General features: G+C 43.3%; 1 protein-coding gene across 2 annotated transcripts in view; it reads right to left on the minus strand.

The window, feature by feature from the left end:
* Positions 1 to 8,927: 8,927 nt before the first annotated feature.
* The window catches only part of LOC139284125 (zinc finger SWIM domain-containing protein 6), a 42,650-nt gene continuing 24,853 nt past the window's right edge, over positions 8,928 to 26,724 (minus strand). The window contains exons 3-14 of one of the 2 annotated variants that reach the window (XM_070904301.1): positions 25,323 to 25,471; positions 23,057 to 23,207; positions 21,223 to 21,402; positions 20,476 to 20,646; positions 20,195 to 20,341; positions 19,500 to 19,646; positions 18,321 to 18,557; positions 17,287 to 17,422; positions 11,982 to 12,139; positions 11,620 to 11,783; positions 10,086 to 10,167; positions 8,928 to 9,971 (exon numbers count right to left, since the gene is read on the minus strand). In XM_070904301.1, the coding sequence (XP_070760402.1) occupies positions 9,106 to 9,971; positions 10,086 to 10,167; positions 11,620 to 11,783; positions 11,982 to 12,139; positions 17,287 to 17,422; positions 18,321 to 18,557; positions 19,500 to 19,646; positions 20,195 to 20,341; positions 20,476 to 20,646; positions 21,223 to 21,402; positions 23,057 to 23,207; positions 25,323 to 25,471 (2,588 nt within the window). In that variant the 3' untranslated portion in view covers positions 8,928 to 9,105. The remainder of the gene's footprint in view (positions 9,972 to 10,085; positions 10,168 to 11,619; positions 11,784 to 11,981; positions 12,140 to 17,286; positions 17,423 to 18,320; positions 18,558 to 19,499; positions 19,647 to 20,194; positions 20,342 to 20,475; positions 20,647 to 21,222; positions 21,403 to 23,056; positions 23,208 to 25,322; positions 25,472 to 26,724) is intronic. The other variant, XM_070904302.1, reaches the window with a different exon arrangement.

The raw sequence follows: 26,724 nt of genomic DNA on the forward strand, positions 1-26,724 counted from the left end.
GCTCTCACTTCGTCAGTGGAGGTGTCAGGGTCCCCATGGCAACTGTATAATGGGGCAGGCCTAATTCAATCCCAGGGGCGAATGGTGGGTCTGGCGGAGATGCAGAGGGAGAAATGGTCTGGGTCTGAAACCTATTCAAGTCAGAGCTGATGTGTTTTAGCTGCCGCATGCTCAGTCACCGAAGAGAAAACATTCTGTCTCCACTTGTACCCAACTTTCACATCCACTCTTAATCTCTTCTTTTGGCATAAGTCCTCTCCGCTCTCTTCCTCCTTTCACTCTCTGATTATTTTCACCATGTTCCTCCTCAGAACTCGCTCTCACTCTGTTTATTCACTCGCTCTTCGGTAACTATTTTCTCTCTTCATGACTACACTTCCTTGCCTTTCTTTCTTCCTCCTCACTCTCCCCCCTCTATCGCTCTCTCTCTCGCTTTGGTCTCAATTCAATCAATACCTCATACACTCTCAGTCTCCTCTCTCTCTCTCTCTCTCTCCCTCCCTCTCTCTCTCTCTCTCATGACATTCAGACTCAGGAACCTGATAGGATTTCATTAGTACCTCTGGATCTTGTTGTATTATTGTTATCCCTCCCTGAAGAAGACAGGGATTAGCGCTGGGGCTGGAGACAACTTAAAGTAATAAGCCTGGAGCCAACAGTCCACAATCGCACATACACAGATACAGCGTGCACACACACACTAATACACCCACAAAAGGTGAGCGGGGAAGGGAAGGAGAGAGGAGGCGGTAAAGATCCACATGCAAAAGGGAGGAGGCAGCCAGCACACTATTCCCGTATTGTTATTACCGTACCAAACCAATCACACAGCTTCATACATGCAGCCTAGTGAAAGCGAGGCTCGCAGCTTGTTAGGGAGGGAACAGGGGGAGAATGATGCGTAACTCCTGTCACTGGTTCTGCATATAGAAAGGCCTGGGACTGGCCTGGGGCTATCTGTGTTTGCAGATGGGGGAAGGGAGGAAGGAAGTGGGTAGATTTGCATCCCTTTGACTCTATATCTCTAAGCACCAGAGGAAGAGGAAGAGGAAGAGGAGAGGCTGTGTGAAAACACCAAAAACATTATACTGCGAAAACTGTTGGTTGGTAGCTGTTGCTGATTGGTGCCGTCGAGCTCTACTCATGCAAGCATTTAATCCGATCTGATTTACATATTGTAGTGTTCGCCACAGTTGCACTTGACATAAAGTGTTTTTCACTGATACAAGCCCAGGCACACTCATGAGAGGGAGAGAGAAGATGTAGAGCCGAGGCTGCACTGTTCACACAACCATGCACCGGCTCAGAGATTGGCCATTACATTGACTTGAATAGATTTCTTGTGTGCATGAATAGCCCAGTGAGAAGAAGAAAAAAGACTATGTTTCCTCTCCATGGGTTCATATTGATATTCATAGTGGCTCTCCACACCGAGAGCACAAATGTCACTGAAAACGGCCTTGATATATGCTCTCATTCTCTCCTCTTCCTGTCGCTCCATCCCTCTTTCTCCCTGTCTCTCTTCCCCCTTCTTTGTTCCTGTTCGCCGGACGCACAGTGCCTGCTGCTGCCGGAAAGAAAAAAAAAAGCCGACTGGATGATGGAGTGAGTGGGGGACATCATGCTGTTACTCATTTAGGCTTTTAATCAACCAGCAATGGAATGTTAAAGCTATCTCTTCCTGTGAAGCCTGCTAACCTTGACTATGGTGTTGTTTATTCCTGCAGTGCAGCCCCAGAACCTGTGCATGCTGCACACACTATTGAATGTCACATTACCTGGAATCTGGAGCTCTGTTTGGCTCTGAGGGCTCTGAGGACATCATATTTAAACGCAATGTAGGCATGGTGTCCTCTTACATATGTGATTTATGTCTATGAAACATATTAGGAGAGGAAAAGAGGAGTCAAGTGGGTTTTTCCTCCATATCTCAGCATTCATTGTGACATTATAAACACTGGCAGACAGATTTAGAGCTTTTGGACAGGCATCCGGCAGAGTGTTGGCAATAACAGTGAGAGATGAAGTGAAAGTATTTTTGGGTGGGAGCACTCGGGTCGCAGGTGCGTAAATCTCTGTATATTTGTTAATTGTCCTTGGAAACCATCGGATGACAGCACTGTTGGCTCAGGTTTGTTGCTCGGGCTGGGAAGTAGGCACATTGTGAGGATAAAAGTAGAGAAAGTCTGATTGTTTTTAACAAAACTGTCCTAACTTATTTATCCTAAAAGATGCTGACATTTACGCCAGAAGACCTTAAAAAGCTTCACATAAACTACTGATACTGAGCCTCTGCACTCAACAACAACCTGTTTGCTATAAGGTGTATTTGAAAAAGAGGAAAAAACCTTATCATGAAAGAAGCATGAGTGCAATTCAGTTAAAATGATATGAATAAAACAAACACCAGACGAGGCCCCGCAGAGTAGCTGCATATTTCAGGGCACAGCTCCCCCGATTTGGTGGTAGTTCAAATGACATTTGGCTGACTTGTTATACATAGCTCAATATCTTCCAATAGCTTATAATGATTACCGATATTGGAACCAATAAAACATTTGTGGGCCAGAAATTGTGAAAGAATAAAATTAAATGATGTGTGTAACTTTGTTCTAACATTTTATGTCCCTCCAAGGCTCGTTCCGCTCTGCCTGAAAACGGCGAGAATGTCAAAAGAGGTAAAAAAGATGGCACCACAGTGTGTGCTCAGGGTGTAAGTTATGGCTGTAACTTTCTCACTCTGTCAGGCGCTTTAACCGTCTGTCCTGGAGGACACATTAACTTGGTATCCTTAAATAAAGTCCTTTAAATAAAGCTGGGGGAGTTAAATAATGAGAAAGCTGCTCCCACTGTCCTTTCTGCTTTTAAATGAACCTCTGCCTTTCTTATTAATGTCCCCTTATCGCTCATCACGGCCACTGACCCGCTGCTGTAACCCCTTTCCACTCAACCACATGAGAAGCTCCGGCAAGTGGTCGCCGCAGAAGTAATTGAGGGCAATTTTCAAATTAAAATTTAAACCCCTCGTCCATCTTCATGCAGTGGGAGGGAGCGGAGGAGAGGGGTTTTGGGGCTGATGACTTGATCAGGTTTTGCGAGCTGGGCAGGTACTCAGGCAGGGCGAGGTGGGATGATGAACGAGGGGCATTAATCTCTGTGACAGAGAGAGAGGAGTTAGCAGCGGTGATAGCAGCGCTAACGGCTTTAATTAGCATTTAATCAGACGCCTCGGGGCCGATGGAGGGGGAGAGAGGAGATCAAACTCCAACGGCCCTCTGTAAGAAGAGGAGGAAAAGAAGACAGTCCCTGTGGTAGCCGGGCTGATGCTGCAGGCTGTGTTGAAGAACACATGCCTATGATCCTTTTTTGTACTCCTGTAATGATAGCAAGCTGGATGCACCACAAAGGCCCTGGACCTTTTGCAGAAAGAGGTAGTGTTAGAAGAACATAGACTGCACTCTCGGATACTGTAAATGTTCAGGCTTTTCCTAGATAGTTCGACTCCACAAGTACTGGCAAGATCACTGAAAGGCTTATTAGTTAGTTTGTTCTTTTGAGGATCCAGGGTCCTGGAAGTAGAAGTCATTTTCTGCACAAACATTGTTACAGTAGGTGGACTTCCAAAGGCTAGATGGTTGTGAAACTCTCCCAGTTAAATCATCAGCACAAAAGATTAACATATTTAATTCAAATGTAAAGGGACAAGTAGGTTAAAGGGTCATTTTTACAAATGTTGGGGTCTCAATTACTAATAGCTACCAAAAGTTTTGGAATTGGTCCAGTATATCGCCTGCCAGCCGCAAACGGGCTCAAAACCTATCCTATTCTTTAACAATACTGAACTTACCAAGGAGTCAAAGAGCTCTCAAAGAGCATTTTGGTAAGATTTTGGTAACAATTATGGTGCAATGTTTTGTTCCCCAGTTGCAACAGTTAAGTGTTTTGAAGTTGCTATAGCTCTCATTCGCAACTCAGTGGCGGCTCAGGCTCATTGGTATTGCAGTATTTAGAGCCATCTGCAATACCAACCTATACAGGGTTTTCGTGACCCGCAGATGTCTACTGTATGCCCTGAAATGTTTGCCCAACCCACTTTTAAATCCAATATTTCCACAAATTGCTGACCACAGCTGTGGCCTGTTCCAACAAAGAAGAGGAGGAGAACAGGGAGACACACTATGCATTTTCCAGGTAAAAAGTATACACGTGTGAGATTATGAAAATACCTTTGAAGATGCAACCTGCTGCTGGAAAACAAGTTTTTTCTTTTTCACTTTTCCAACAAGGTTTGGATGGGGAACGCTATTTGAACCGCTGAGGTCACAAATAGGCAAGGAAAAAACTGGATTTCTCAGAAACAAAGTTGAAACAACTCCTGTGTTTTTATGTTGAGGAACTTTGAGGATATCATTAAAAGAAAACCTTGTGATGAGAATTTACAGTGGAGGATGAACAACCTACTTCCAGAACCAGTGCAACTCTATATTTTACTGTGTAACGACTCAAAGCTGTTGTCAGGGATCTTTAGCAGGGAACTGCATAACACACCTGTCTGCAGATGGTATGGTTTTTAACATAAAGATAAAACGTAAGATACACTACATTTTGCATTCGCTTGCCACTATAATATGTCTTACGCAGCACATTTGAAAATACTTTGACTTGAAAGTATACTTTCTATAGGTGGAACTACAAAGAATAATAGATCTACAGTTCTGCCATGGCCTTGATGTGTTGTGAAGCCATGGTGCAGCGAGTGTGTGACGGTGAAAGAGAAAGAGGTGGTGAAAGAGAGGGAGTGAATGCTCTAGATAGGAGTTTTGATGGTGACGGTGAGGAAGAGGGCTTTTGGCATGAAAGGGGCCAGTGTGTGATCATGATGTCATTAGGAGTATACAGTGAGACAGACCGGAGGAGGCTGCTGTACAGCGCTACACCCAAGGGACGTCATTACCAACTGGAACTGAACAGGGACCTGAGCACAGGTCAGACACACAGGAAGTAGTCTCGCACGCACGCACGCACGCACACACACATACAGAAACAAGTGTACACTTACTTGCATTGATACACACATACATGTGTTTTTATGCTCTGACACACACACACACACACACACACACACACACACACACACACACACACACACACACACACACACACACACACACTATTTCTCAGGCATCCATCACATAACAAATGGACAGTTCTGTCTGGCCTCTGACAGCAGACGGGTGCTTTTGTTGCTAAACCTGACGAATTCCTCAATATCTAAGTGGACACCTCTATGGACAAATGTGCCTCATTAAGGAGCGCACACAGATGGACAATGCACACACACACACAGATGCGGACTGAGAGCTCGTGCTGTGCTGTGTGCAGTGTGTACACCGGTGTTGCAGTCTGCGCTTCATTACTGTTCACACACAGACAGTTGCAGTGTTTTTGTGTCAATGTTTAATGAGGGGCTGGGAGTCTGGGGACCTTACTGCTGTCAGGAGCTCCTGTAGTCTGGAGCTACCACCTGTTCCCATTCGCTCCCTAAAGGCCTTAACACACACACACACACACACACACACACACACACACACACACACACACACACACACACACACACACACACACACACACACACACACACACACACACACACACACACACACACACACACACACACACACACACACACACACACACACACACTCTCGCAAGAAGACAGACACAGAGGCATGCAAACAAGAAGGAGCACGCACAAAAACATGTCTATACAAACACACACACACCTGACAAACTACATACACTGATTTAGTCATCCTGTGGCACCACTGTCAGTGTTGGATGCATGTAAACAGGTTATTGTGGTTGGCTGAGCCTGGCTGCCTGACAGAAGCTACAAAGACCATGGGAATATCAATTGATACATTTCATATTCCTCGTCAGCGCGCCTGAGATGACAGCGTGAAAGCTGCTGCCAGTGAGAGTGATCCCTCTCTGCCTTTTTCTGACACCGCTGTTTGATGGAGATCTGAACCGCCCTGACTGATTGGCGCTCACTGATACGCCGACCAACGCGAGCCATTCGAGATCGCAGACCGCGTCCCACGACGATCCATGACAGACTTTCAGAGACAAAAGTGCAGCTGCAAAATAAAAATAACAAAAATATCAGGGTGCAAAAACAGCAGAGGACGGGAGTATACATTTCAAAAAACTAACTTTTATTAAAACAAAAAACAAAAACAAAAAAAATCAATTATTGACTCATTAACAAGATTATAAAACAGTGATTTAGTTACATAAATAAATTGATATCGGTGTATCAAATCTTAATTTCATAAGCATGTATACATGGGTCATTGTAATAAATAAAATGGGAGAGCAGAAGATTCCTACACAAAGAAAACAAAATTAAAAAAAAAAAAAAAAAAAAAAAAAACAGCTAGAAAGACTCAGAGGAAATTGTTTCTGAAGAGAACAAGAGACACTGGACAACGTATTTTTTCACCAAACACACGTGAGGAATTGCTTTGTTAAAGCATGAGTTACACAGCCATTCACTTACTAATTAAGGACACTAAAGCTGGGACCAAGGTGGGTTGTCTCTCACCTCTTAGAACGCGTTTGGTTGTTAGATAGATCTCCTGTTTGGTTACTTTAAAGCGTTAAGACAAGGCAAGAGAAAAGGCTGCTTTTATCTTTAATGAACACAAGATAGAAAAAAAAGATGCACAGAAAAAGAAAAAAATCAGACATGTAAAGACGGTAAAAAGGCAAGTAATGATAGGACAGCTGAACATCGCAGAGGAGACACTGGAAATTCTGCTGTGAATGAAAGGGAGAACTGAGTAGACTCGTTTTTTTTTTTAATCTTAGCTAGATTGAACCTGTGCATAATTATGAATGTGAGTCTTGTTGAGTTGCACAACTATTAAGTTACTCTGACAAGTGTTATATTACTGCAAAATGAGGCAGACTTCAGCCAAGAGATGTCCTTAAATGCATGTAAGGCTAGACACAGAATACAGATTTTTTTTTAACCAGATTCATCTCCAATTAGCTCCTGTATAAAGCACATTATAGTTTTTTTTCCCATAGGATCCTATGGAAAACTAGGCTAGTGCAACAGCTTACATGCATAATTAAGTACTTCAAGAAATCCTGTATTGTGTTTTCAAACATTTATCGACCGATGGCCTGAAGTAGTCTACCTCCATCCCCTTTCTAAGCTTTAGTCAGCAGGAGTGAACAACAACGTTTCTCCCCGCCAATACAAGTTGACTCAAGCTGCATTTCTGACGGGATCCAGCGTCTCAAGTGTGAACACATGAGGCCTTGTGAGTCCAAAAAAAAGCCGTTAACAAGGTCAGTCTAGTCCTTCTGATATGTTCTGTTTTCAACAAAAGAGAAAAAAAGAGAAGACAAAAGAGAGAAGGAGAGCGAGAGAGAGAGCAAACTACAGCGGCTTCAAGTATTTCACATTACATAGAATACTCTGTATAAATTAGTTAACATATACTTTCAGATCCTCCATATTCAGACATATACTATGGCATATATACAGAGTACAATAAATGCTCGCTCATGTTGTGTCATGTTTTTGTCTTTTTCCTGTAGTCAGTCGTTCATTTGTTCCGCCTTTTTCCTGTGTTGAGAAATCCCTGAGAACGTTCTGGTTGACAATTACTGAAGGTTCCACACAATGAACTATAACAGTAGAAAGTCTAATTTCTATGATTCACATGCACAGAGGGAAATGACACTGGCCTAGTCTGAAAATACCGTACGATGGTGGCTGCAGAGATGAGAGGGGACTGACATACTGACACATCGTCTAAGTGTGTTAGAGCCAATTTTGGGGGGGTGTAAGTACCGATGCCAGGGCAGTGACGTACAGCAGAGCCGAGCGCAGAAACACCTCAGCAGGAATCTGACTCCACATCTCCCCATAACCTTGGTCTCACTAGTGGATCTCCTGTTTAATTAACACTGTCAGCTATCATAGATGATAAATATCATGATAGCAAAAAAAAAAAAAATGGGAGCAGGTTCAATACCGTATCATGAGGTAGTCGTCTCCCTCTGGGTATCTACTTCAACTAGAAAACTCAACTGGAACGGTTATTTAGTCAAACTCAGGCTGTTAAAAAAAATCACAGCTGTACTACATTACATTAATGTAACATTAATACTCATTATCTTTGTCTAATGTGCCATAACTGTAGCGCCTGCATACTGTCCTCTGTCTGAAACAGGTACTCATTATGGAGGTGGGGAAGATTACAACAATAACAACAACACGAGTTAGCTAAGAGCATTGTTGTGTGTAATGAAGGTAATGCCTGGGACCCAGAGAAAACTAATGGCTGCTCAAGTGCTGCTGCTGCTGCTGCTACTGCTGTGTCTAAAGAAATGCTGATGGCGGCTTTCTGTCAGTGCTAACCCAAGCTGTGCCGAGCCGAGCCGAGCCGAGCCGAGCTAAGCTGTGCAGTGCTGCCCAGCGCCCACCAGTGAGGGCCTGGACAGAGGGAGGTGCTCTGTGTGGTTTTAAAGCCTTAGTTTCTCTTTGAGGATGCCGAGACGTTGGTTTTTTTTCTTCTTCTTGTTTTTTTGTTTTTACATGAGCGCTATTGTAGAAGGGCTTCAGCCACTTGACAACATATAACTCAATATACACTGAAAAAGGGAAAAAAAAGATGCTTTAAATCATAAAAATAAAAAGGAACGAAAACAAAAAAAAGCCATTTCACTTTTCATTTTCCTCTCACACACATGTAGAGAAATACACACAACATTCACAACGTGACAAATTTCCTCTCTTCTGAAAAATAAAAACACTTCTGTACACATAGTAGTAATAATATTATTAATAATAATAATAGTAATAATGTTTTATAACAATAACAACAGCAAGAACAATAATACCGCGTGTGGCTCTGTTGATTTTTTTGTCATCTTTTCCTTTCTCTTTTTGCTTCATTCTACAAGTCACATCCCTCTTTTTACTTGTCTATTTTATAAGTCCAAAAGAAGTTCAAAAGGCAGACTCAAGTTAATAGAAAAGTACTAGAGTGGGAGGGGAGCTTTTGGCCTCCCCCAGCCTCACCCTCAGCCAAACCTCTCCCTCACCAGCATCATTAGTTTCTTTTTGCCCTTGTAGATCTGTTTCAGGTTGTCTATGAACTGCGTGAACTGAATGTGTCCGTCGTGAGCCATCATGAAAGTCTCCCGGGCCTTCCCCAGGAACTCGATGAACTCGCTGTAGTGGCGCGGGCTGATGTGTGTGAGCCGCGAGTGCGTGGTGTTGATGTAGGCCCCGATGGTTGCGTCCAGCAGCTGCCTGAGCGGCGCCTTGTCCAGGGACATCAGCTTCCCAGAGTTCCTGCGGCTGTGCAGTGCCGACACCATGCCCGGCGTGGTCAACGTGCACCGCCGCAAAATGTCCGAGAGCACGGTGGCACACTTCACGCTCTTCACCACTAGGGGGATAACGGCAGCCAGCTCGTTTTTCCCCAGCGAGTGGCTGAGCGCGCAGGCCCACAGCACGTCGTTGATGGCCGGGTGCGTGTCCTGGTTGTAACTGAGGTTCAGATGAGCCATTGCTAACGTCGCCAACTTATACGCCCTCATCGGGTAACCGCGGTGCTCCATGTAGCGTGCTATAGTGAACAGCTGTGTGTAGCTCATCCCTGTCGCTGCCGCGTCCAGTACAATCTGGTAGGCTGTCTCGAAGGCAATGTGGTCCTTTTCACAGAGTGTAAGAGCAGAGAGGGCGCAGTTCTGGGGGTCCTTCATGGCACACTGCAGGGCGAGGGTGCGGGCGGATGAAGCCAGGTTCTCCTGCTGGTGGCAGTCCAGGTGGAGGCGGACGATAGTGCTGTTGGACATGACAGTGGTGGCCACAATACTGGTGGCTTCTGTGGGGGTGAAGAGGGTGAACCAGCTCTGCATGATGCTGTCCAGCGCGTACACACCTGGCAGACACACAAGGGACAGAATGAAGAGAAAAGTTGGAAGATTAAGCGATTAGATCGAGAACATCTTGAAACTATAAAAACAGAAATCATTAAGTAGCCGGGCTCACTTACCCACTTCAGTGGCACATGTGACTAACCAGCGCACCATCTCTCTCCTCCTCCAGTTTAATGTGGACAGAGTTATTCTCATCACCTGAGGAAGATGACAGGTGAGTGAGAATACTTTAAACAACATTAAACTCTCAACCTTGTAACAAACTGCACAGGAAAACGGAAATATCTCTACCATTCCCATTGTGTTACCAAATTCAATTGCCACTTCAACAGTATAGCTGAAGAATTGTAAGGACAAAGATTGTATTACATTTTCATCATCAAAGATACTCAAACCTTCTGTCTGCTTCACTTCACATTTGTGTTCTGTAATTGGTTGAGGGACACAGCTGCTATGAGGATGACAAACCCTCAAGCAAACCTTAAAAAGTAAATACTTAAATAATTGAACGCATGAGAACATCGCAAGGAATGTAGTCTGTCCAAGATCAGCTTGGTTTACTACAGCAGTACAGACTGGCTTTTTTACAATTTCTATGTAAAATCAAAATGCAAGGAAACTTTTTTTTAAAAAGCAAAATAAACCCTGGACCTAGTTTCAAGAAAGATAAATAACTGGTTCCCGAAGTGCTGTGGCTTCACTCATTTTAAAAATGTAAAAATATTTAACGTGGTAGCAACAACAGTCTCAAAAATGAATGACAACATATGGTATTTGTGTCAGCTTATTTACAGATTATTTGCTCTAACATTGAACAAGTTTAGTTACTCAACACTGAAAAACTGAAGAAATGTAAGCATCTGCAACTAAATTGTCATGGGCTTCAAAAAGCTGCTACTTCTGGTGCTTCCATTCAGAAATCACTCTTGTATCCAACATCAACACTCAAGGTGTGCCTGAGGTGCACAAAAGTAGACCTTTAGCAAGGAAAAAGTAATGTGAGTCATCTTCAACCCTTTTTTCCCCAACATTCAGACATGTTTAGAATTTCAGAAAGCTACAAGATGCACAGAGCTGGATCTGTAATGGTATGGTAAACATCTCATGGGAGTCATGAGGTCTGGTGATTGCTCTGCATGGTTGTATGATGGCCATGGAATATGGAGTCATTTAACAGGAACGAGCGCACCCTGCAGTGCAACAACTGTTCCCTCGTGATGTTCCCATATTCCAAGCACCACAACTTCTTTTAAAATGATGTTTCGTGAACACCAGAATAAAATCCTTCCATGGACCCAACAGATCTCAACATAAGTAAACCATTTCTGCATTTACAGTAGATTTCATCCTCAGCAGCTGTAAGCTTTTCAGCGTTTCCTGTAGAAAAATGATCAAATGTCTTGCTACAGAAAGATAAGAATTAGCAACATACATTTCAAGAATTTAAAGCAGTTTTACAGCTGTTTCAAAGAGCAACAGTGGCCTTATAGGGATTTGATATGAGTAGACTATTACTATCACACATACTGAGTGTCGTACCAGGCATTTTAACAAAGGTATGTTATGTGTTTGGTTTTGGTTATCATTTATCTCACCAATAAATATACAGTGGTGCCCATTTTGACAAACGACGTGGGCGTGTTTGCGTACCTGCAGTCCCAGCTCCAGAGAGACTTTGAGAAGTGTGATGTCAGGCAGGCTGTCCATCAGAGTGGCGATCTTGAACGCATCTTGTGCCAGTTTGAAGATGTGAGACGAGGAGTGAATGTTTTTCTGGATGGACTCCAGGACTGTCTCCAGTCTCCGACTGTCACCTAGAAGGGATTTGAACACAGGAATGCTTTAGACTAGGATGGCGATTACTGCTATACCTATATTTATATATGCGAGTGTCTGTTGCTAATGCTATCTGACGGTCTTCACTAACATCATGTAAGCAGCATAGACCTTTTTCTGTGTACAATACATGTTTATGTCTGTTCGTGTGTGTTTTTGCGAATATATATCCGCACCTTTGGCAGCAGTGAGCATGGTGGAGGCCAGCTCACACTGCTGAGACTCTATGTGGCTCAGGGTGAACCAGCGCGGGTAACGGTTGGGCACCACGGACACGATGTGGTGGGGTCGTGACAGGTCACCGGACGAGGCCGTCGACTCCAACACGGGCAACCTGACGGAGGAACATAAACATATGATTATGTTCTTTGAATAATTATTTTAAACAAACAATAACCAGAGTATGAAAATGAATAATGTTGGTATAAGAAAGACAGAGTTGAGAGATGAATGGAGAGGATGATAATCAGAGGGAGGCAGAGGGACACCAAAGGTCCACGAATCATCAAAATCACAGTGAAACCACTTCTGTCATCATACAATAACAAGCAGACAGAAATACCGTATAGACAGGACAAGTCTTCATTATGATGGTCTGAAAGTGACTTCAAAATGAAAATGACTTTAGTGATCACAGGGGGATTACAGTTAGCCTATCCCTGCAATTTACTTCCAACCTAGTATTTAATCACCTAGAAACCAAGGTATAATTAGTATTTTCTTCACTCTAATTGGTCATAATGAAGTCAGAGCCGCACAACACCTGCTAGTGGATGAAGGAGATTCACTAGTTTCTCTCTCTCATTATAATAATACTGACAGGGCCAAGTCTTATCCAGCACCACCAGCACCACCAGCACCATTACCACTGTGGCCGGCTCATCTCCTATTCTGCTTCACTCCTCTTCCCTCCGCTCCCACCTCAGTTTCAAAGGTCTTCTTTCCTTCAGAAGACAGCACAACCTGGCCTTCTCTCAGCCAATCACAAAGCTAATTGAGTCCACGGGGAAATTAAGGAATTCACCTTCCAGCCCCGTAAGGCTGGACACACATCAAACAAATACCGACACACATGAATGAAAAGAGCCAGCACAGACACACACACACACACACACACACACCCACCCACCCACACACACACACACACACACACACACACACCTGCCCTTTTGAAAACACATCAAAGCAGCCCGGTAAAAGCAATGTGATGCTAAATGCCAGTTTCAATTTCAGAGCAAAGTGCATGTGATACTGTTGCCACCTGAGTGAAGGCATGTACAAAAACAGCCTCTTCCTCACTCGGTTTTGCCCAAGAGGACACCAGCGGGGCCCGTCTCTCGGGGAGGTGGCAAAAACCCAGTTGAGATGCGCGTGAGTGTGAACACTGACACTTGGTGTAAAATGGAGATGTTTGGAAGCCCTAGCAACAGCCGGGTTCATTCCACACACTTCTAAAGAGCTGCTAAAAGCTTCCACCACCACACTGGGGCCTTCTGGAAGATTCCTGGGGTGTAGCAAAGCAAAAAAAAGGCCCTGGGTAAAGATGGAGGCCTCATCAACATTCCTGTCTTTGTTTGGTTTTCACCAGAGACCCAGAGGCCTCCATTGGATAGGAGCTTGAGAGGCCTGGCCTGCTGAAAAATAACCTCCTCAAAATGTTGGGAGAAAAATCCATACTGGGTTATTGTTCCATGGGAAACACAAAAAATAAAAAAAATCCTAATGGAGTGCTCTGAAGCATTCAATCTAAGCACAAATACAGTATATTCCCTGCTTTGGGTGCGTTCACATTGAGCACCTTGTAAACTACTGCAAAACGCTAACACAAACTCTCAACTCAATGTCAAGTGTGCTTAAAACATCAAATTAAAACATATTTCTTTACAACACTGCCATAACAGAGTGAGCTGGAAGAGGCAATCAATCCCTGTGTGTGTGTGTGTGTGTGTGTGTGTGCGTGTGCGTGTGGGTGGGGGGGGTCCTGTGGCACCCTGTCACATCTGAAAGGGACACTGCACTACTTATCGCACCAGAAATATTCAATGCCGATGGTGTGGAGGGAGTCTGCAAGGAACAACGGAAGACAGGCGGCATTCAAATCCACATATATGAAGAACAAGATGCAAGAAAAGTGAAAGGGAAGAAAAAGGAACAAGATGTTGATAAAAAGCAGCCCAGCCAGGTTTTACCTAAATCCTGAGGCCCCACGGGTTTCTGGTCAGCATCACCATGACTACTGACCTCTCTAGCTCATGCTCCTTTCCCCCTCTGACTGTAAACACCCGTCACTTTCATAATCTATCAAGCACACATCTATCAGCTACGTGTCACATCCGCTGGAGGACCTCCACTCTATACACAAACTCAAAGTTGGAAACCTTTATAAAGCCTGACAGGAGGGATCAAGTCATACATGACCCGAAACGTGACCCACAAATTTTTGTTCACTCCTCTTAAGTGCCTCGGTTGCTTGAAATGACACCTGCTTTGGGTGAAGCATTGTTTTCTACGCAGCATTTATCTCAGCAAAATGTCTTCAGTGTCAGGTGAAAAACTTTTCAGTAATCTGACCAAAACTACAGTATCATTACCTTAGATACCATGGAGTAGAAAGTATAATTGTGTAATTTTTACCTGTTAGTTTTATTATTATTATTAACTGTGTGTGCATGCGTTACAGTATGTGTCTAAAAAGGAACAGCAGAGTGAAAAGTAACTAAGTACACTCAAGCTCACTCAAGCTCAGTACTTAAGAACAATTTTGAGGTACTTGCACTTATCTTGAGTATTTCCACTTTTTGCTCCATTGCAACTCCACTACATTTCAGAGGGACATACTGTATTTCTTAATCCACCATTTATTTAACAGCTATACTTTTCTACTACTTTTCAGATTAGGGCATATGATATGATCAGTTCATAAAATATGATGCACGATGTTATAGACTTCACTACTCAAGACTACATGTTGCAATTAGCTTCACTTCGACCAGTACAACAATAAAATGCTGTTTACATGTTATGCATCCGTAATATTGATCCAATAATAGTCTTATATTGCACTCACGGGGGCCATTATGAGTACTTTTACTTTTGATACTTTAAGTGCATTTTGTTACCAAAACTTTTGTGCTTTTATTTAAAAGTTTGAATGCAGGACTTACTTGTAATGGGGTATTTGTACAGTGTGGTGTGGCTACTTTTACATTAGGTAAATAATCTGAATATGTCCCCCACTACTGCAACCCTGCATCTTAATTTTAATATACACATTTGCATGATAAAATGATGAAAATATATCTATATAAAAACTTGTATATTCAGGGGTTGTCAGATTGTGCAGGGCTACACAGTTTGGCCCAACTTAAAGAAAAATGATTAGTCAGCTACCTGTGAGTGTCATTGGTGTGTCATTGTAGTCTGAGGATAAACTAAGACAGTTATGATGTACAGTGCTGTATATTCAAATATTATGGATTATGCAGAGGATCAAAGGTTGTGCATTACCGCGAGGATCTAGATTTATTAGCATTGGAAGACTCATATCTCATATGGAAATCTCACATGATAACAGGCGGCCGGGATTTGTCTCTTTGGCTTCCAAAGAGTTGCGATAAGGACTGTCTTTGGAGAGGCAGCAAGCTTCTTCTTCTTCTTCTTCTTCTTCTTCTTCTGTGGCTACAGTCAAATTCTGGGCAGCCCGTGAACCAGTAGGCAGCTACTCTGTTTTTGTGTTGGCCGCTCACACCAAGCCATCACACAGCATATGCTGCTCTCGCACGCTTTAATTAACCTCATGCACAGTGCATAAACACACACACACTTAAAAAAAACTCTGCTGAATCTACTGGATATGCATTTGTGTTTGGAGGCAGTCCTCGCTTAAAAAGAGAGCAACTGTGAAGAAGAAGACAAATAGAGAAAGCTAGTGGAAAGTGAAGAAGTGTGTGTGTAAATGACCGAGAGAGCTAGACTTTCTCTCTCTCCTTATATCAATGATAGTGTTATAATGGGTCCATTAAAATAGCCCTGGTTCCTTTACCTCTCCCTCTATATTTAACTGTCCGCCGTCCCGTGGGAGCAGGGAGGTATATGCTATCATATTACACTTCGCTACATTACACACATTCATTATGTGCTGAGTAGACACCCCTGGCTCCCAGGAGCACCCATAAGTGGCCATATTATTCTAAATCGCCGGTTTCACACCACAGGAGTGAGGATGGAGGAGGTGAGGGGAGGAAACGTGGAAGGTGAAGAGAAGCAGCAAGGGAGGGAGGGGACTGGCTGACTCAGAGAAAACAGGTTTGCGACGTGGGTTTAGAGACTAGGAGGGGACTTTCCACGGTTGGATGTGCAACCTTGAAACCACACCGCCCCTCAACGAGAAAGCCGACCATGTTGTTTTGGTTTTGTGAGCACGTTATTTCAATTCTTGACGCCTCCCAACTGGTTAACTGGAGCAAAGTGTGAATGATGTGTTTGTTGTTCTTTTGTTCTCCGTTTGACCGACTGTGGCACAAGCCAGAAAAAAAGAAACTCACTTCTCATTCATTCACTAATCATTTGCCAGTTTCTCAGCGATGGACTCCTAGCTTTGTAGAAACACAACAAACATCTTCCCCACACTGCCCTCTCCCTGTTGGCCCTGCATGGGTGTGTGAGAGTGTGTGTGTGTGTGTGTGTGTGTGTGCTTCCTCCTCATTACAGCCACACTAATTACACTCTCATTAATGTAATTAATATTCACTGATCCAGCTCCCACTAGTCACAACATCAAAACACAGCAGCGCAGACTGATTAACACACATACACATGTACACATTGTCCACAGATGAATACACTCAGGAGCTTAATATAGAGAGATCACATGGAAAAACGCACAGCCAGACCCACAAAAAGGACAGACCCCCAAATAAACACAGACACACACACAGAGACAAAATGCTCTATATTTTTACCATCCTTTTATCTCTAAAATCCTCTGATAATAACCATGATTCAGCCACGTTGGGTGACTTTAAAGCTCGAGGAGAGCACGCACTAGTCTGTACAAAAAAGGAGAGATCACTACATGTTGTGTTGTCATGAGTTTTATAGTTTGAATCTGGACAAATCTGGATGCGATCCCCCGCTTTCAGGTGGTTAACAACTGAAATCTGAATATAGTGAGCTTGACTGCAATCCGCAAAAGTTACTAAACATGTGATGCAGAATCTATTTACAGTCAGGTGATTACAATAAGTCTGAGGTTTTAGTCCCCACTTGAGAAAAACAGACATATTTTGTGAGTGACCACCCTATGTTTAAAGAGTTTTCCGTTGTAAAGGCTCCATTAGCCCAAACTTGGGAGGATATTCTAAAACCAAAGTTCAGCATTTAATTCATCAAATGAAAATCAATAAAATTTGATTTACAAGGTTTTGACATGATTACAACAACACACGCAAGTGCACACGCACACACACTTAAGAGACCTACCGCATGGCTCTCAGTGCAATTTTGTACGCCAGTTCAGCGTCGTGAGGTAGGAGAGAGGTAAAGAGATAGCGGGCGAAGGTGTGCATGGGAACACTCTCTCTGTGGACGATCTCTCCAAGGCCAGAGTACGGACCAGCTGCTCAAAACACACAGAAAACAACACACACACAAAAAGGGGGGCTGATTTTAGTGACTGAACAAAGAGGTGGAAGAAATTCACTGATAAAACAATTATCTGTCTCATCAGGTCAGATAGCCAGATAGTCAAAGCCACACAGCATTAAAACAAACTGTGACGTCAAAAACCATATGGTCGTGTGTGCAGACTTGGCCTTGCACTCTCTCCCTTCCCTCCCCCCTACCTCTTCCTGCACTTCCCCTCGTCTCTGGTGGGTTATTTTAAACCCCAACAGGCTCCTAAGCCACAGACCACATCACACGGTGGCGCGGCTGCAGCCTCCAGGGGCCCACAGAGGCCTCGGAGCCTGGTGCTCTATTAGTAACAGAGCCAGAGGTGGGTGGTCGCGTCGGGGGGCCGAGGCAGGGCTGGGATTTGGGTGGGGACTGGAGTGGAGTTTGACTGGGCAGGGCCCTTCAGGATGTACCACCTCCCCCCTCCTCCTCCTCCTCCTCCTCCTCCTCCTCCTCCTCCTCCTCCCTTTCCCATAACCAAACCTCATTTCTGCTCCAGCCCCAGTCCTGTAAGTGTACACACTGTTGTGTGTGCACGCATGTGTGTGCTGACACAATACCCCTGGTGTTACTGTGTAAAGAGCTCATTTTGGTCTGGCCCAGGGCAGCTCAGCCTCTATTTGCACCACAAAATGAAAGGATAATAAATAGTGAGACACAGTCCAATGTGTTTTTTCCTGTTTTAGCAAGAATGTGTAGGTTCTTGGTGTGTGGGAGGGAGCGTAAAGAAAGAGAGGAGGTGTGTCTTCATATGTGTGTGTCTGTATGTGTGGAGGCCTCTGGGAGATGTAGTGAAATAAAAAGGGTGATATGGGTGAACTATTATCTGTTGGCTCTCTCACCCTCTAGCAGAAAGACAGCCTGTTTACGGAAGATTTTGACCAGGGAGTCGTCCAGTTCCACTTCCTGCAGCTTGGCCAATAGCTGCTCTTCATTGCGACACACCTTCTCTTGAGCGTACAACCCATCAGGCATCACCCGCTGCTGACCTAAACCGATCAGAGCTGTCTCCACCGCCAGCGCCATGTACGATTCACCATCTCCTAGCAATCGCTGCACGGGCATTCGCTGGAGGTCTGCTCGGCTTACAACACTGGAGCAGTCTGCGAAGAAGAGAGGGAAGAGAAAACAGAGAGTTAGATGAGGAGAAAGGGAGCTGAAACAAAGGAACTGAGTTGGCACAAAGTGGTAGTCCATGTCTGTGTTATTCTCTGAGGTTTAGAACACTAGTTGAGGCTGTCTCCTATGGAAAACCACGGTGTCAGTCACACAGTAGAGGTCTGAACCCAGCGACCATCCAAAATAAAGATCAACGCCTCACCTCAGACCTCACTTCTCTACCTCAGAGGAGAGGGCTATTTCTGTGAGCAGAGGAGGCAATGAGGGACAGAGCGATCTCAGAGCGTAGGATTGAAAAAATGTGAGAGGAGGCATGATAGAGACAAGACAGACAGACTGAAGGTGAACCTGCACTATGCTTTTTAACATCTGCATTCAAATGTGAGTCAGGAAATGTGAAAGACCTGAAAAATACGTCTTATCATGCGGCTACGTAGACCAAAAATTACTCTATTGTAGTCAACAAGGCAGGGATGTGTGTATAAATCACTTATTTTATCATAACATAGTAAAAATCAGTCCCTGGGAATAACAGACAGCATGTTTAAAAAGTTAATATTATAAGTATCTGTGTATAAATGCACAAATGTGTCTTTCATGATTACAGCCCTGTTTTGTATAATGCTATACTTATAGTATTGTTTTGTATGTGGTAGTTATGTTACCCACGTACACAGTATGTTATTATGCAGCATATGTCATATATATCATATACAAATCATATGGTACAAGCATGTGGTACTAAGAAAGCACGCACCAACCATACAGTGTGATCCTTTTGGATCCCTTTGTTGGCTCAGAATGTATTGTTTCACATGCTGCCATAGAACCAGAGCTATATTTAAGCATATATGTGTGTATTTGTGTTATTCAGAATGCCAGTTACTGTAAGTCAGCAGCACCTGAGAGGTCTAAGCAGGTGTTGGAGCCCTCCTCTCCCACCCGTCCCGACTCTGTCAGGGTGTTGAACAGGGTACCGATGGGATCCAGGGGGTGTCCCACCCAGCCCTCCATGTTGGTTATGGAGGTGTGGCCTTTATGGAGCAACTCTGAGACAAAACAGAGCAGATAAAGACACAGTTAACAGAGAGTGCCGACAAAGGGAGGCTGTTAACATAGTGTGAAATCTATGTATTTTAAAACGAAAATATTTTTTAACTGACGTTTCCAAAATGATTCAATGGCCTTCATCAAACAGAACAATATAAAAAAACACTGCACTAGGAGAATGAACAGTTCTTAAATCAAATAAAATGACAATGACAATGAATGAAAATCAAAATGAGAAATGTACTTTTGAAAGCAAAGATTATTATTTCAACGACCACACAACTTTTTGTCTCTTTGCTATTGGCAATAAATTACCCCCACTTCTAAAAATTGATGACTTAAAAACAAGCTTCACAGCTGGAGGATTTTCTCCTTCTCTCTTCTGTCCACGCTTTTATTTCCCTTCATATTAAAGGGCTTTTATGTATGGGATGGATGTAGGGTGGTTTTGCTTGTATGTACAATAAGTGAATTTGTGAGAATGGTTTGCTTGCTGATTTGTAGTCTGAAAATAAAGAAAAATGTATATAATAAAAACTAACTTCACCTTTCTTGTGTCGGCGGAAGTGCTCCAGTTGCCTCTGCTGTTGCCGTCGTAACGTGTTCACCACAGCGATGGCCAGGCGGAGGGCTTCTCTTGGGTAACCGTGCGAACGCAGGGCATCCACCCTGGCACAGGCCGTCGGGACGTGTTCTGAGGAAAAGACAAAGTTTAAACTCCAAAATTCCTCCAGCAGCTAACTGTACATTCTCAGTCCAACTCATTGTGTATAAATAACTAATCTGACACATGCGCTCACACACACACCTACGTACACTTAGACTCACCATGCCACAAGGGCCAGCCGCGTGAGTCAAAGAGGGAGCCCTCCTGGTTGTCATGGTAACAGTAGTTGGCATAGAGGTCACTGGCAATAATGTGCTGGAGGTGTCTGTCCTGCCAGTGCAGGTCACAGGCCTCAATGGCCCGTGTGAACACAGTCCTGTGGGGGCGCATCTCTGTAGAAGAAGAAGAAGAAGACGAAGAAGAAGACGAAGAAGAAGAAAAAGAAGAAGAAGAAGAAGTAGTGAGCGGCTTTAATGCTCAATCACCTTCACGCAGTGAGAAAAAGGCGGATATGGCTCAAATGGATGGACTTTTGGTTGCCTTTTTTGTCTTAAATGTCCGAGCACTTTAATATCTATTAATAATATGTTAGTTTTTGGGACAAACATTAGCAGCCTGTTCCGGCTTCTACACTGTAAAAATCTGCTGGGGTGTTTTATGGTAGAGAGACGCGGTTTTCAGCTGAACTGCGGGAAAGCTTTGAGAGTGAATGGGCTACAAGGAAGAATCAACTCCAGCAGGTTGATTGTTTTTTGATCAGGTTTAGTGACGCAAAAGAAACATTTTAAACATGCAGAAACATGCTTCGGATGAACATTAATGGTCAATGGGCGTGAGGTGGATGCTTCACTACTGATGTTTACACGCACTACATGTCCTGTAGCACCTCTCACCTTTACAACTGTGAGATACGTTATTACAAAGTAATCATGTTATTGACAGACATACAAAACTTGTCAATCTCTGACCTTGGTTTCCATGGGCACCCTGAGGCAGTGAGTGGGTGAGGTTGGGCAGCTCGTTGCCGTGGTTACCGTCCTCCCAGGGGCAGACGTCCACGCTGTTCCATCTGCGCAGCTGGCGCAGCCATGATGACTTCTGCTCTGGTTTGCAGTGGGGATTCAGTACGATGCACATCCACAGGGCACCTGGACACACACGCAAATATACACACACACACACACACACACACTTCAGTCGATGCCCTACTTCCAATTGTGTGACTTCCAATGACGTAAGCAATGAGTCATACAATGCAGGTAGGTGTGTCTTTTGAGGTTTAAAAAATCCTAAATACAGTTATCACGCAAGACTGAAAGCTGGAGGCAGTTTTCAAAGATGTGCAGCATTCATAACATTGTTTCTTTTACTTTCAGTGCACATTTTGTATGCTGCCGCCATCTTGCACTGAAATACAAAAGTCTGTGAAAACAGAGAAGTTAACTAGTCCCGAGGCAATGCTGACTGCACACACATCATTTTGGAGTAAATTGGAACAAACAGAATATGAAAAGTGGCTATGTCTCTGGGGATGCAAGCACATTCGGGGATTTTACTCTCAAGACTGCTGGAGATATGTAGACTCTACATTGTGTGTGTGTGTGTGTGAGATTGTGTTGTACGTATGCATGTGTGTAAAGGCAGAGAGAGTTTGGGTGGAAGGACGAAGACAAGGACAGAGACAGAACATGAAGAGAGAAAAATAATACAAAAAGGTGCAGAACAAAGGGAGAGCCGAAAAAAGGAAATAGAAAATGAAATGGGAGCGGAGATGATTTGGACGAGGAGACATGTGTGAGGACAAGTGAATGAGGCATGGCTTTGTGTCTGGAGGAGAGGAGTAGCTGCGGCTCAAAGAGGAGAAAGACAAAAGAGGGGGGGGACAGAGAGAGAGAGAGCGGCGCCGAGAGGCAGCATTCACCACACATCAGGGGGAGTGATAAGGACTTGGGAAGAAGGGTTTGAAGTGCGGACTTCAAAGAGACCGTACACACACACTTCCAAAAATACGTGGGATTGAAACAGATGAGATCACTGCGCTGTCCTCACAAAGTGCAGAACAAGACCAAAGGGAGAAAACGAACATCATCATCAACACCAACAGCAGCAGCAGCAGCAGCAACATCAACCAAGACATTAGAGGAAAACAACAAAGACAGGAGACAACACGACTGCTGTCCTGGTGACGGGCTTGTTGGTTTTGTGGTTTGTGAGGAAGTGTTTTGCTGTAGGTACAGTACATCTGTCAAAATAACTACACACTATATCAAACAAAATGACTGCATGGTGAGCAGCACTCTGTCACATCAACTAAATATATAATGCGAAGTGTTTGAAAACATTACGGAGGTCATAATATTTGGGGTTTTGATGAGCCGCGATGTGCCGCGTTAAACGGCTTGTAATTCACAAAGACACTCTCGCTGAGCTGCCAAACCTACATTCACAGTGAGAGGGAGAGACTGCGCTGTCAGTGATGAGTGTGTGTGCCTGTGTGGGCTGTCTTGGACACAAAGGACAAATAAACAAACATGGGGAAAAAAAACATGCGTGTGTGCCTTTGTGTCAATGTCTGGGTTCGATCGCCCACCTTGCTAAATCTGCCCGTGCCTGTGCATACTGGGTGTGAGAGGTGTGTGTGTGTGTGTGTGTGTGTGTGTGTGTGTGTGTGTGTGTGTGTGTGTGTGTGTGAGTGTCTGTGTGTCTGTGTGTATGTGTGTGTCTGTGTGTGTGTCTGTGTGTCTGTGTGTGTGCGCACATTTGTAGGACAGTCTGTGTGTGCGGTGTGTTTTCCCTCCTTACCTAGCTCATCCCAGAGCTGTCTGTACTTGTCGGTCATGGTGGTGCCCTGCTGTCTCCACAGCGCCAGCCGAGGGTCGGCCATGAACTGTTCTGTGATCAGTGTTAACATCCTCGCTCCGTTGGAGTCACGCATCTTCAGCATCTCCCTCACCTGTGGGAGGAGACAGGGAGTACAGTTACGCACACGCCCGCACACACGTGTAGTTTATACAAACAGATTTACAGAGAGCTATGAACACACAAACACACACAGTCGTACAAAGACAAACCAAACAACTTACAGACAAGACATACAGAACTTCATTGGACGACACACACAAAACAAATGACAGAAGCTTTTGCACAATGAAAAATACAGATATAGAAGTTTATCAATGACAAATTCAAGCAATGTTTTCATGCTTTGGTACGGCCTCATCACCTTGTCTATCTTTGTAGATAGTTGTTAGATATATATAGTTATTTATTAATGTTTTTTTTTTTTTAAGATTACTATATACTGTATCTTTTCCTATCTTTATTGTATGTGTGATGTGTTGATCTGGGTGAGGAGCTGCTGCATACAATTGTCCCTACAGGGATAAAAAAAAGTTGTATTGAATTTAATTTTTGACTAACATACTTTGAAAGGACAGGCCGATATGTTCTTGCTAGGGTTATATCTACTTCACAGTTACTATATGTCATTAAGTCAGTGTTCAAGACTGGTCAGTGGTCTGTTGTCACTTAGAGGGCAGTGTCTAACATTTAACTACCATGGTAAAATTATATTTGCCTGTAAATAGCACAAACTGTCAAAACTGAGAGCATGCAACTGGATCTACTAATGTTCTCTGAAATCAGGTGACAAAATTCCTCTCATACTGCCCTTGCTTTCTCTCAAACGCTGCTTTGAGTACTTACTACAACCATCCTTGCTTTTCTTTGTCAAATCTTGATGAGAACTACTTTTATGCCCTCTGAATAGTTTTGTCAATCACAAAGAAAATCCATTCACTTACATATATAACATAGAGAGCTACTTTAAAAGGTCAAATATTTTCTGTATTTCGTTCTTTTTCAAATAAAAATCGTTTGTAAGCATTTATTGTAGATATTAAAAAATACAGGCAAAATCCAGTTCAAAAGATTTAATTGAATTTGTTTTATTTGCAATGCAAGCACTGAGTAGTTAAACCTTTTTTTTTTTTACTCTCTGGTACATTACAGCAGCTGAGATATCTCCTTATTTTCCCTTCACTTTCTCTAACTGGATGATTTTCAGTGCTAATCGCAAGAGGGACTCGTTTATTGTAAACTACAGTGGTCAGCATCTTCTAGAAGCAGGAAACTCAACCACTTGCGTGCGTGGGGATATAAAAATCCAGGTAAACACTGGTTTACACTGATCTACTTTTTGGTGAAAAGCAGTGAAAACTGTGATTCTTAACTGTACTGCACACACACAAAAACCCACGGGTGTGATACATGGATGTGTGCAAACAAAAGCACAAAAATTATGTGTGCTTTGTGTCTCTTTGGCAAGAGGAGTGACAACATTTATTCACAAATACACTCGAAGAAAAAGACACAGAAACACTTGTACACACATATACATTACGTGTGTGTTATTTGAGGGCAGCTCAGTGTACGTACGAATGTGTACGTGACTCTCGTGGGTGCGTGAGTGGACGAGCGTATATATATGTGACCGTCAGTGGGTGCATATGTGCCGTAAAGGATATATTGGGCATCAAAGAGCATGAAGCGGAGAGACGTCCTAAAAGCCGGCAGGGTGGATGATAATGGCCTTTGCTTGCAGTCTTTACATAGCACACAGCACATTAATGCTGGCCTAGCTCTGCCACTGTAATACCAGGCATCAGAGAGAACCACACATCTCTTGTGTAATCGTTTAATCGTGGGTACAGAGTAGTGTACAGTGCAAGCTCTTCCTCTTTCTCTCTCTTCATCTTACACTTCCTTTCTGCAATTAGCGCTGGCTAAGAGGCAGCATGCCTTTTAATGTATGTGCCAATATCTGTAAGTTGTTTTGTCTGGGATCACTTTGAACAGGGACAGGCCTCTTTTCATAAGGGAATAGAAGAACATATAAGTGCACTACAGAGAGGGTAGGATGCAGAGGGAATGACGTTCTTGTAGAGAGACAAACCTACACAGGCAGAATGAACTGTGTGTCTGACGCTGTGGCGGACAGGGTTGGTATGTGTTGTATGCGTGTTGTTATGTTCTGTATGTGGATGAATGAATGTCGCTGGCTCCTGACCTTGCTGAAGAGCAGGTTGAGTTGCTTGCCCGAGCCGTGGTATCCTCCCTGTGACAGGAAGAGCTTGACTTGCTCCTGAACCTGCTCTTCATCCAGATGCCAGCAGTTCTCATCGTCCACACTGGCTCCTGCTGTGGGGTCCGGGGCCCCTACACACACACACACACACACACAGATATGTTATATGTGCATTAGGCCATTGTATTTCCATTAATTCATTATCTCTTGTCCTGATAAAAGCATTCCTGGTATAGAGTGATTTTTCAATAGTTGAGGCTCATATGCGGTATATTATACATATGCATGCACAATGTTAAAATTCATTCTGCACTTCAGTTGTGATATTTTATATGTTTGCGCGACATTTGTCCCTATTCAAAGGCAAAGTATTAAGTCCAGCTTCAACCTTGATCTATGTACATCTTATTGATACTGTATCGACCAGTTTAAGCCTCCATCTAACCTTAACAAAAAGTTTAAGTTTAGAGAATATAACTACATTTATTTTCTGCACCCATGTACTTGTGTCCTCAGACACACACAATTAAATACACAGCCAGTGTTGGGGGCAGAGTGATGTACAAAGTAGAACCGAAACAATCAATCTATTAGTCAATCAACAGAAAATGCATTGCCAACTATTTTGATATTCTAGACTAAGAGTTTGCCAACACTCTCTGATTCTAGCATCTCAATTTTGATTATTTGCTTATTTTCCTTGTTGTATGTGATAGTAAACTGAATATTAGACTGTTAGCCGGAAGAAGCAAGGAATGTAAAGATGTCACCCTGGGCTTTAGGAAATTGTGATGGCCATTTTTCACTATTTTCTGACATTTTATATGATTATTTGAAAAAGTAATCGTCAATTTAATCTATAATGAAAATAACAGTACAGTATGCCTGTTTCTTAATTCATCAAAACTACTGTAATGTTGTTTCCTAGAAAAAAAGTGCAAGTGCATGAACCTGAAAATTGAGGGTCAAATAGATTAACTAAATAGGAGTAATTCAGTTAGATGCTTTAATCCAAATGACATGTCTTACTTTTACACTAAATGATTCAAGGAAAGGCAAAATATCAATAGGCTGTCAAAAAAAACCCAAACCTCTTCATCACAGCACTCTTGTGATGAAGATCTCGCTCTCTCTCGTTCTCTGAGTTGCTTATTTATTTCTGTTCTCTATTCCCAGATGTTTTCATCTCTATTGTTCTTTCCTCTTTCCATCTCTCTTCTTTCCATCCCTGTCTCTCAGTCTCTTCAAAATCCTGCGTGCCTCTATTTCGGACTAGTTTCTTTCCCTCTTTTGGTTTCTTTATCACTACTTCAGAGTCACAAACCAGTTTGACAATAACACGTGTGCTTTTTCATGGTTTCCTCTGTTGCCTGTTTTCACTGGT

This window comes from Enoplosus armatus, chromosome 4, assembly GCF_043641665.1.
Source record: "Enoplosus armatus isolate fEnoArm2 chromosome 4, fEnoArm2.hap1, whole genome shotgun sequence".
Classification (NCBI taxonomy): domain Eukaryota; kingdom Metazoa; phylum Chordata; class Actinopteri; order Centrarchiformes; family Enoplosidae; genus Enoplosus; species Enoplosus armatus.